This window comes from Cydia strobilella, chromosome 24 (genome assembly GCF_947568885.1).
Source record: "Cydia strobilella chromosome 24, ilCydStro3.1, whole genome shotgun sequence".
In the NCBI taxonomy this organism is placed as follows: domain Eukaryota; kingdom Metazoa; phylum Arthropoda; class Insecta; order Lepidoptera; family Tortricidae; genus Cydia; species Cydia strobilella.
In genome coordinates this window covers 4,487,036-4,499,156 of record NC_086064.1, presented here as the reverse complement: position 1 = coordinate 4,499,156, position 12,121 = coordinate 4,487,036, and the positions used below count along the sequence as shown (strand labels likewise).

At 41.3% G+C, this 12,121-nt stretch overlaps 1 protein-coding gene across 6 annotated transcripts in view; it reads right to left on the bottom strand.

The window, feature by feature from the left end:
- Positions 1–12,121, bottom strand: part of LOC134752111 (interleukin enhancer-binding factor 2 homolog) — a 141,756-nt gene that overhangs the window by 22,968 nt on the left and 106,667 nt on the right. For 4 of the 6 annotated variants that reach the window (XR_010128734.1, XM_063687676.1, XM_063687673.1 and 1 more), the window contains exons 9-20: positions 8,916–8,997; positions 8,403–8,599; positions 7,958–8,149; positions 7,039–7,416; positions 6,320–6,538; positions 5,324–5,465; positions 4,785–4,894; positions 3,713–3,822; positions 3,005–3,145; positions 2,363–2,464; positions 1,845–1,947; positions 650–807 (exon numbers count right to left, since the gene is read on the bottom strand). The exons of 1 other annotated variant lie outside the window; for it this stretch is intronic. Coding sequence is in view for 4 of the 5 variants with exons in the window: in XM_063687676.1 (XP_063543746.1) it covers positions 650–807; positions 1,845–1,947; positions 2,363–2,464; positions 3,005–3,145; positions 3,713–3,822; positions 4,785–4,894; positions 5,324–5,465; positions 6,320–6,538; positions 7,039–7,416; positions 7,958–8,149; positions 8,403–8,599; positions 8,916–8,997 (1,934 nt within the window). In the remaining variant the exon portion in view is untranslated. Of the gene's footprint in view, positions 1–649; positions 808–1,844; positions 1,948–2,362; positions 2,465–3,004; positions 3,146–3,712; positions 3,823–4,784; positions 4,895–5,323; positions 5,466–6,319; positions 6,539–7,038; positions 7,417–7,957; positions 8,150–8,402; positions 8,600–8,915; positions 8,998–12,121 lie in introns of those variants that run through there. One more of the 6 variants, XM_063687678.1, reaches the window with a different exon arrangement.

The following is a 12,121-nucleotide window of genomic DNA, read 5'->3' as shown; positions in this document are numbered from 1 at the left end:
TGTATGCAACATTGCAGTCCCGAAATCGAGACTGCAATGTTTTTAACTTTTTAATTTTTTGACTGACCATTAACAACGCACTTCGCGATCTACTTTTTAACCGGCAACGTCGACTTTGCCGTCCATATTTGAGAAAAACATTTAACATTCTAATACTGAGTTAAACGCATGCTAAACTGACATAAACAAAATATAACATTATTTTTTTCACCTCGAACTGAATTTCAGGTAAACGACACTGTTGAATTTAAATAGTGTCGTTTCCCGCGCACGCGCACTTTACCATACTTTACTTTATCATATCAGAAATTGGCGCATGTGGTAAAACTACCGACCAATTTTTTAAACTCCTTGACTCGTGGTAAGCAAATAATTAATCAAAGGCAACTGAAAGAAATCTCTATTAGGGATAAGTTCGCCTTTGTACATAAACTTACATTTTTTACTCTGTTATGCCTATTTTGTGTAAACTGACAAACATACAGTTAGTTAACATAATACAGAATGCAGACGGAATGGACAGTTGCGTTCTCTAGATGTAGGAGGTGTTTTTAAAGAGCCGAGGTGCGAACGAGTCCTCACTGCACACTCACAACTAAATACCTCTCCAAAGCTTTAGCTCGCTCACCAGGCTTAATGTATGACTCACCGCTTGTCCTGCTGCTCGCGCAGCTGCTGCTCCTTGGCGCTGAGGTCCTGGAACTGCTTCTGTTCCTGCTTCTGCAGCATCTTGATCTCTCGCAGCTCTTGTTTGCGCAGTGCGTGGTCGTCCCAGGTGCGCCCGCTTTCCTCGTCGCCCCATATGACCTGAAAATTGGGGTTTTAAGAACGTCGTTCTACAAGCAATTATATCAGTCATTAAACTAGTTAGGTACAGTTCGTACAAAAGGTACAAAGAATGAAATGAACGGGCTTTGCCCTAACATTGACGTGTGAGACATTTCGTTTCTTCGATACAAGAACAATTTCATTAGCCGGGTCCACACAGAAACACAATACAAAGATATCTTACATCAGCCACGATGTATGACAGATATATACAGAAAAAATGCTTATAACATGAGTATAAAAATCTATAATAATTTACCTGTTCAAATAAAATCACTTGAAGGCAATAAGTTTAACACAACTCTAAGGAAATGGCTTCTTGATCACTGCTTCTACAACATTAGTGATTATATTGCCTATAAAGAGTAAAATGATGATTTCACTAATTGTAAATAATGTTTAATTTACTGTTGTTCGTTCTTTATATTTTTAGCCTAATGTATTATCTTTAAATTTAAATTAAAATAATGTATGCTTGAAAAATTCCTGTACCTTATAGTTTTTTATTTGCATGGTTTAATTCATTATTAACGATGTGTAAATTTGCATGCTGTTTAAACAGCTGAAGAAGGTGAAACGATTGTATGTAATGTACATTTAACCTAAGACAATTATTGTACCCTTTTTCTGCAAATAAAATTATTTCTATTTCTATTTCAGAGCGAGCATACGCGCGAGGTAATGTCCTCGCGCACAAAACGGCCAGTGTAGACGTGCCTCGCGCGCGCCGCCTCGGCCGGCAATTATCGTATAATCGCAATAAAAAGACCAATACGAACGTGAATATTATCCTAGTCGGTCCTATCCAACAAGTCCGTAAAGTTTAACCGTTAAACCTTATCTGAGGGCCTACCGCGAACAACGTTCGACGTGTTGGATCCCTGTCATACTTAATTCCGAATTTACAAGTGCGACGGAGAGGCAACACGTCGAACGTCGGCTGAAAATCGAATGTCAATCTGCCAGTGTCACATGTAGCTGCTAAATCGCCTCTGCTTTAAAAAGCGATATCTTACTTTGGAAGTAGTGGTGGTGACCATCACGCCATCTATCTCGAACTTTCTCGTGCGTTTCCTCGTCTTCTTCTTGAGGTTAGCCATGTGGATGTCTTCTTTCGACCTAAAAATATAAATTTAAATGTAAAGTCGACTTAAATACATACAATAAAGAGATTATTTTCATTCACAAAGAGATATCACTCTAAATAAGAAGACTAACACAATGATTTATTTTTACTTTACATTACACTGATTAAAAAATTCCAGGATTTTTACACATTATTAAACTGTACAACGGGACTTAGTCGCGTATTTAAGTTTTAAGATTTACCTCCGACGTTTCGAGGACGGCGTTGTCCCCGTGGTTTACTTTACATTGTTAACACTACAAAAATCTTTTTGAAAATTGGCAGTTGTTTTTTTAATTCGTGTTCTAACATTGGAACCTCATGATCTCATGAAACTATCACTGGAACATTTTTACTGAAGCGTCTTATGCGTTGAGCTTTGTACGTTTAACTTTAGCAATATCATACCTTTGTATCCTGTTGTTGGGTTGTCCATCTTGGTTCTTTCGTCGGAGCACCACTTGCTCTTCTTGGTTGCCGTTCTCTAGGACTTGGTTGTCTTGGTTCACTCTGTAAAATGGACACAACATCAGTTTGGACTTTTACTACGCCACTCGAGTAGTGTCACGTACAGATCGATTCACAAGAGCTGGGACGAATGGAATGAATGAGTGAATGAAAATATCTATGTGTATATCATACCAATAAAATGGTGGCTCTGACTGTATACCGATACAGGTGTCACATGTCACTCATACAATGAAAGCTTCGTTCATTTCATTCTAGCTATAGGGCGCACTTGAAGTTCCTACAAGCCAACTTGTTTGGACAGGGATCACTTAACTTTCTTAGCTTGTATGCATAGTATCAGCGACCCAATCGTGATGTACCAGCGCGAGTCAATAGCGCAAGTAACTCGCGCAAATGACATAGTCCATGTTTTGATTTGATCATTCACATGTGCGTGTGCACATGTGCACCTCTCTCTCGGTGTATATTAGAAAACCAATAAATTGATAAATTGCAGTAAGCCTTTCAGACAGTTGCAGTAATGAGTGAGTATTTAGTATTTAGTATTTAGTGAATGCGGTAGTGCAACAGTATAGATACATGAGGCCGTTGTTGGCGCCGGGGTTGGAGTAGCGGCGCGAGTGCGAGTCGTGCGAGTGCGAGGTGGCGAGCGAGTCCGCGTCGGCGCCGCGCCGGGACCCTTCCGACGCCACCGACCCGCTGTCAGACTGCGATCTCCTGCTGGAAAACGTACATACATGTCAATTACTCCACACTTTTTCAAGAACACTTAAACTTAGGGTTGCCCACCTTTTCAGGGGGCATCCATTTCGGCGAATATTCGATCCCCTCCCTCCGTCTAGGCATTTAACCTAACGTAATAGGAAATATTACGCGAAACTCTGCGTAGGGGACGCCAGGGCGCCACTACCACAATCTGAGGATCTACGTGAAATAAGAACATTTCTTTAACTAACATCTCTGTCACTTGCATTTTCGAGCGATAAAGAGGCAGATAGTGAATTTTTGGATTTGCGTTTCCCGGTAGGTGCTCAGTAAGCAAACCGCCTTGATGCATCAATGTCATATTCTATTATCTCTGAAAACTTGTCAAAAACCTGTTAAAGGTACAGTATGTATAAGTTACTCTATGGTTTACTAAAAAGGCTAGTCCTGCACTCTGGTGGCAGAACATTGCAGTAATATCCCCTATAAAAATGATGGATGCATAATGGTTACCCCCTCGTGAGTGTGTAGGATATTTGCTGTTTAACTGAAGGGATATTACAGATGTAAATAAAGAGTTACCTCTCGAAACTGTCGGGACTGAGCCGTGCGACGCGCGAGCCGGGCGCGGCCGAGTCGCGCACGCGCGGCTCCTCGCTGCCCACCGTCACTACTGATACGTGCGATGTATCCTGAACACGAACAGATACACGTCATATTAATACATATTAGTACATTATGATACAAGTGTGCTAAGTTGGTTATTACACACGAGGCGATATTGTGCGCGCGAGCTGTAAGCGAGCGCGCAATAAGAAAGCCGATGTGTGTAATGACCAATGCACACGCGTTTCATACGACGTTTTTCAACACACTTGCGAGAAAAAAAAAGATACTCGTATTAATCAAATTTTAATAGTTAAAACAGTTAGTATTGTGTGTTGCATCTGTCATACTGCCGGCCGCCCCTCGCCCCGGCCGCGGGCGGCGCGGCGGGCGGGCCGGCCGGGCCGCGCGCCGCGCAGGCGCGAGGAGCGCGCCGGTGCCCGCCAGTCCGACCAATTAAAGAAGGCTCCCTTTCCATGCATATTATTAGCAATCAGTTACCTTTTTAACTCAGTCGGTTAATATAATGAAAAAGCACGAGTGGAATAATACACTGAAAGAGCACGCGTGTTTAATATCTAGGATTATGAGCCAAAAATCGGTGGAATAAAAACGTCGTTTTGAGCAAGTGTGTTGAAAATTACATTTCTTTACAGACACTACTGACTCAACTTTTGGTCAAATGTATAAGAAGTCAAAAACCTCCGGAACTCAAGGGGTTAAACTACGATATCGTTGACGTTGCGGCACACTTTGTGATGCCTCCCGCCTTTAGCTATTCTCAAAAGTTTGCCGACCCCTGCCCTAAGACGAGGCCGTGGGGTATTCACATTTTGGAAACCCGTCGACCATTCTCCCTTTGAACGCTTTAAGTCATAAACAGAAACTTCACTTACACGCCAAGGTCACGGGCTCAAGCGAGCATTTGTAAACCTTACTTGAAAGTGTGAAGGATACTTTGACAGCGTACGCCATAAGACTAACAGGTGTTCATGACGTGGGCACACGCCTTTAGTTGTTGTTGGCGTTCGATAGGTTAAATACTCACATTGATATTGACATTGTTGATGCTGTCGTCGAAGACGCCCGAGTCGCCGGCGGCGCCCGGGCTCAGTATCAGCACTTCGCTGCTGTCCAACCTGCGCCCTCGAGTTTTCTCTGCAAAAAATAATATACCTTGAAAAGAAAAAGAGTCTACATGATAGATTTCACCCTCCAAGTACTAATGCATTAGTTAATAAATCACTATAGGTGTGCCTACAATAATTGAAGATTTGCCTCGATTTCTACCGAGTCCCGTCACCCGTTATAGACCGCGGGCCAGGAACAGATTTCCATGACCAATCGCCTCCGGGGCAAAAACTCATATAGTGGTTAACGGCTATGTATGATGAACCCTCGTGAACGTCAGCTGCCGCTCCGTTGGTGGGTTGATGAATGGCAGCAAATAAAGTCTATAAAAAAATTTAGTCATCGCCTCCCGCTTGATACTTTGTCAGATGATAGTTTAGAAGCTATTGTGAATAAACAAAATCGTCAGGCGATTGTATCGCTGTGGAAAGACCGTCAGCTGGCCACGATAGTTACCCGTATATGAATTAGTGCAGTCCAGCGAGTCGAGCGACGAGGGAGCGAAGCAGTCGTCGTCGGACGAGGAGCCGGCGCCCACGATGACCACCTCGTCGGCGATGGGCGGCGTCGTAGAGATCGTCACCGCATTGGGCGGGAGCTGCAAACATATTGTCATTTGAGATTTTTAAACAAATAATGACATGATGTTTTAATACAACGAGAAACTGGGATTCTATTTCGTATTCCGTTACATGATATGTTGTGTATTATTCATCCAACATCGAAGTTGTGGAGTTAAAGGAGTGATATGTCGCTCGGTCGTTTATAGTTGGACATGCCACACCACACATGCCAGAACCGATGGCTGAAGGGGCAAACTGGTTTTTAAATGGAGACCGCATAACCGCAAACACAGTTTTGTAACTAGGCGATGATATTCGTAGAAAAGCGGAAATTAATTGGAGATGGAGGGTGAGGTAAAGATAGAGTTCAGTGGCGTTCATGGGTGCGTTATACTAGCGCAAAGATAGATATAACTCCGTAATAGATGGATACAGTCTAAGGAAAAAACGTGCCTCGAAAATCAAGAAAATTTGATTCTCGTTCAGAGGGCGCTACTAGTTTTGGCCTACAGTCGTATAGATGGCGTTGACGGTTTCGTTTGTTATTTAACAATTTTAACGCATATCAGTGAAAGAACATGGGTCAAAATCATAAAAATAATTAATGCAAATAAAAAAAAATCATTTATCTATATTTAAATACATTCTATCGTATTTTTATAAATCTTCATTTTTAGTTTTAAAGTGTGTCGACAGATGGCAGTGAATTTACTGGGGTTACAAAATTTACTATGACAGTACCGCTCTAGTATAAGTTACTCTATGACTAGCGTTGGTCACACAGCTAGCATTATATTTTTGTTATTCTGACTGTTGTTTGTTGAATGTCTGTTGTGTGAGGCCTATATCCAGAAGCGGATTGACATTGGATGTTGATGGTAGTACTCACGGGAGCGTTGGCGGCCAGCACGGGCGGGTGCGTGGTGGTGACGGTGACGAGGCCGGCGGGCGTGGCGGCCAGCGAGTTGGGCTCCACCGGCTCCACCACCAGCGACACGCGCTCGCTCACGGCCACCAGCACCGGCGTGGCCACGGTCACCACTTGCTGGGCGACGGCGGGGAGGGGGGGCGCTGATGGCTTGTGAATCGGCTCTTTGGGTTGTGGCGGCTGCAAAAAAAAAGTCTGGTTCTAATACTGTCACTAATCGCAGTGAAAGTTGATCTACTATAATTTTAAGGGTCACACTTGAGGTTATAACTGGAGCAGCGGACCGCGAAGCAAGTTGCGACTTCGTTTTTTATATGCATCCGCGCATGATCGCATGGACTGACACTGCACGGATTTGCGGTGCGCCGCCGTGGTTGCAGCCGCAAGTGTGTACGTGGCCTAACAACAAAATCATTAAATTAGGACTTTGTAAGGATACTGTTTTTACAGTTAACTCTGAAACATGATATCTGTAAGTTACATAATAGAAAATGGTTATATTACTTCCTAATAAATCCCAATGTAAATATTTGCGGAGTTTGATTTTTCTTTTTCTTTTCCAACAACCCCACTCGCAAGGCCGTTTCAATATAATTATGAAATATAAAGCTATGCAAGATTTCAATTTACTATGAATAATATTTCAAAGGTAAAAATACGTAAAACGTCGTAAAACTCACCGTAACAGGCCTAATTTCTACAGCATTTGTCTCTATACTCTTACTCTCTTCCCTCTGCCGTTCTCTGCTCTTCTCTCTCCTCTCTTCCCTAGTTCTATTCTCAATTTCTACAACCGCCTTCTCTACCGAATTCGTTCTGGAATATTTCTTTCCTTCGCTGGAATCTGTCCTGATATATTTTTTTCCTTCTGTGCTGGAATCGCTGATTATGGAACTAGGTCTGCTCTTAACTCTAACGTCTTTTTCGATGGAATTCTGCTGTACTGTTCTGGGTGGTTCTTTTTCTAAGCTCGGCTCGGGTTTCGGTTTGTCTTTTGTGTCTTTTTTCTCTGGCGTTTTGTGTTTTTCTTCTACCACTTTCTCCGCTTCCCGACACACCTACAAAAATAAATTAGTTGAGTATCAGACGCCCTTTAATACATACCGTAGGATGCAGCCTACTTGACATACATATAAACCTTTATTTAATCAACAAGAACAAAATAAATTCTTTTTAGATAGTATTTCAGTAGGAATTATTCTCGATTATAATATTCAATACCAAAAACTTCCATGAGACACAGACATATTAAATATATTAATAACGGGTCACTCACGTGTTTTAAGTCGTCGTGTGACATGTCGAGCGTTTTCGACTTAAAACACGTTAGTGACCCGTTATTAATATATTTAATATTCAATACCATTTATATTTGTTCAAGTTCAAATTTAAACAAATAATTGTAAAAGTAATTTAAACAAACAAAAATTCTACATAAAAAAATTGTAGTCGAGCATTATTTAAGTTTTTGTTTTTAAACAAATAAATAAACGATATGCGGGAAAGAGTTGACAGCGCTAATGTTGTTGCCACTTAAATATTGAATGTAATTAAATGTAGACATCGAATTTCGAATTCGAATCGTAAGTAGGAGGGCACCTGATCGACTAGCAGCTCGCCGGCCGCCTGCTGCGGCGGGGGCGGCGCGGGGGGCTTGCGGGGCGCGGCGGGGGCGGGGGCGGTGGTAGCGGGGGCGGCAGCGGGGGCGGGGGCGGCGGCGGCGGGCGCGGGGGAGGCCGGCGGCGACGCGCCCGGCGGCAAAGGCGCGGGGCCTTTCTCTTTCTTTGGGGCCTGGGGAATAAACAACTCAATGTTAAACGTTTTGTTGAAGGGTTACAAGCGTCCAAGTGAGCTTGTGTGGTGATTTAGGGACAAAGTAATCTGGAATAGTAGAGTTCTGATCGCATATTGTAAACGGTCGCTTGCCGCTTGTAAACGGGCAATATTTTTACTGCAATATGTGGCCGACAACCATTGGATATTTGACCCTCGGAAGAAGAGAACGCCGACAGATCGAGGGTAAAATGGATGGTAGTGTACTCACGGGTTTCCTGTCAGCGGGCACGTGGTCGTCGGTGTGGGGGCGCTTGGCGGCGGCGGCGGCGGGCGGCGCGGGCGCGGGGGCGGGCGGTGCGGGGGCGGCCGCGCGGGGGGAGGGCGGCGCGGGCGCGGGCGCGGGTGCGGGTGCGGGCGCGGCGGCGGGGACGGGCGTCGCGCCGGCCGCCGGCTCTTGCTCGGACACTACAATACAGATCAACTTATAACAATGTAGACAGTGTCGACACCAAAGTCAAACGCATAACCCCCAACACAGATTAGATTTCTTAACTTCTAAATACATGACTTAATATATTAATAATTCATAAACTTAATCTTAACCCCTCGAATGCCAAGCATCTTGTTTATAAAACATCCCAGAAATGTTTGCCCCCTTCATACCTTTTATAGGTAATATTAACCTACCATTTTCTGCCATCGCTTCCGCCGAAGAACAAAACGGCCATCTTCAAAAATAACTACGAAAAGCAATATTTTTATTACAAATTGCATTACTTACTTTTGACGTCCGGCGTGTCCGCCGACCGCACCGAGGTCGAGTCATCTTCCATCTCCATATGCATCTGAGAGCTGCGATGTTCCTATAATGAAAAAAAAATAAAAAAAATTAAACAATGACACAAGCTTGGTAAAGTACTTTATTTACAATTTTTTTCAGTACCTTCACGTATTTCAAAATCATAGACAGATATATATTACAACACATAAAGTACTGTAAAATATTGCAACAACAGGCGTTCCCCTCTGTCGATATTAGTCGGCCAATGGTCATACACAATGTATGTACTGACGTTTTTTTTTTTTTTTTTTTTTATTACAAAAAGGCAAGCACTTGACCGCAATCTCACCTGATGGTAAGTGCCGATGCAGTCTAGGATGGATCATGCTTACCTAAAAGATGTCTATTCACTCTTGATTTAAAAAGTGACGTTTATCTGACATGGCTATTTTTACGTTACGTATACATTTAACGTTCCCCTCCCCCGCAAAAATTGGCAGACTTTTTTGTACAGAAAATTACAGACAAGGGGTCTCCGTTTGGTCAGATCATCTAAGTGCAAAACCATCTAATCTAGCTGTCAAATTAGATTAGCACATTAGCAGGTATAATGTTGACACTATTATAAGCTGGCCCATCATTTCTTGGTTTGTTAATGCGTTACATTGATACATCACTTTCGTTTGACATATTGAAGAAAAAAAACGACACTACTTTGAAAATACATCAATCATACTGATACTCAAAGTTGAAAGGCAGTAACTCTGTATGCATCCCATATACACGGTGGCTAAAAAATAAGTGCATTCCTGTTGCCAAGGAGGTTTTGGGATTATACTGAGCAACTTTTACTATAAGACCAACCCCGAAATCGCGAAAAAAATTTGTTTGTTTCATACATTTTGTCTCGTCCATTTTCTATGGGAGGGTAATTTTTTTTTTCGCGATTTCGTGGTTGGTCCCATAGTAAAAGTTGCTCAGTATAATCCCAAAACCTTCCTGGCAACGGGAATGCACTTATTTTTAAGCCACCCTGCCTAGATACCACATTTCTCTTTTGTGACAGAACAAGATACGAGTATTTTTTTAAAGCAGTGCCGAAATGCAAGTAATACATCTCGATGACAAACTTCTAGGTGAATTATGTTTTAATTATTTTTTAAGAACAATGTAAACGAATTACTTTGTATAAAAGAATTTTTTTATGCAAAACGACTTTTTTGAGTGTAAATGCACACAGGAATATAAATCTTATGTACTTCATCATAAGGTTGTAGTTGTACCTTCGACGCAGGCGGAGATTCTTGCGGCTGGGCGTCCGATTCGCATGCAACGTTACCACACAAACATCACATTAACGTTATTATGATGGTTACATACAATTATTGATATGTTAGTAATAGTTGATACAATACAATACTAAAATCAAAGACAATAGTGTATAGAGAGTTACTGGCATGGTAAATTATGTAGCCACCGTACATTTACTGCCATCTTTCGATAGAAGATTAAAACTTTTACAATGCCATTTGACTTTGATCCTTATTATTTCACTGTTAAGTATTAAATTTGTAGTAGGCCAAAGGTATGGCGCCGTCGTTCGAAAAGATTGCACCATACCTTTGGCCTAGTGTCGAGTAGATGACGTTACTTTTTGATTTTTAACAAATTAACACATATCAGTGAAATAATAAGGATCAAAGTCAAATGGCGTCCTAACAGTTTTAATCTTCTGTCAAAAGATGGCGGTAAATTTACTGTGGCTACATAATTTACTTTGACAATCCGCCTCTATTTCAAATTCTCTGCTAAAATCAATCTTTATGATCATTCATGATTCATGAGCAGTTGTACAGTCGAAGGCAAAAATATCGATCCAGACAAATGGCTCAAAAATATGTGAACACGACTTTATTGTCTAAGGTGTAAGAGCGTACACATATTTTTGAAACTGGGAATGTATATATATTTATGCCCTTGACTGTACATTCGAAGAAATAACCCCGATCCATTTCGTACTTCGTCACATACAATTTGAAAGTCGCTAGAAACCTCATACTATTGTCAGTGACAAAAATTAAATTCTGACTGTATATACAGATAAATATATGGTGCAATCGCCTATATAAATATCAAAATTAAATACTAACCAATTCTCTGGTATTGCTCCCTGTTCGGCTTTTGCTTGCCCTTCCTCGACTTAGTCTGCTGCGTGTGAATTTTACGCATTTCGGTATAGTCAAGGAAAGTCGATGTTAGTAAGCGTGCGATGGAAGCAGAACACAGTGTTAATATGTTAGTGAAATACATCAATTATGCTATAATAATAACATTTTTAAATATATTTTAAGAATTTATATAAATGTATTTTATAGGGAATATTACGCGAAACTCTGCGTAGGTGGCGCCACTACCACAATCTGAGGGTCTATCGTGAAACAAGAAATCGAAATTACGTTTACAAACACCTATGTCACTTGCATATTCGAGCGATAAAGAGGCAGATAGCGAAATTTCGGATTCGCGTATCCCGGTAGGTCCTCTGTAAACAAACCGCCTAGATGCATCAATGTCATAGTTTATTATCTCTGAAAACCTGTCAAAAACCTGTTAAAAGTACAGTATGTATAAGTAGTAACTTATACATACTGTACTTTTAACAGGTTTTTGACAGGTTTGATAGGCTATGGTTTACTAAAAAAGCTAGTGCTGCACTCTGGTGGCAGAACATTGCAGTAATATCCCCTATTATGTAAATGTTACTAGATACACACAATGTAGGAGGTAGGAGTAATAGAATACCGTTATTTTATGATTGAAATAACCTGAGTCGAACTTGAAACCGTTCAAATAATCGTCTTGCAGGCTAGGGAATAAGAATCAAATTGTAATGACGATATTTTTAATTTTGGTATATTCATCTCAAATAATTTCTTTGTACATAAATTTATTTCTAAGTGACGAATGTTATGATTTATCGCACTTAAACTATCGTGAGACATATTTCAAAATATTTATCAGTACGGTTTTTACTCACTATTATTTTTAGTCGCTTTTGGCGACATGTTTAGTGCACGACGTACAACCGCCGCGGACACTCGTGCCTGAGGATGGATTCCCAAAGAATCCGAAACATGTCGCCAAAAGCGACTAAAAATAATAGTGAGTAAAAACCGTACTGATAAATATTTTGTTATGATTTATGC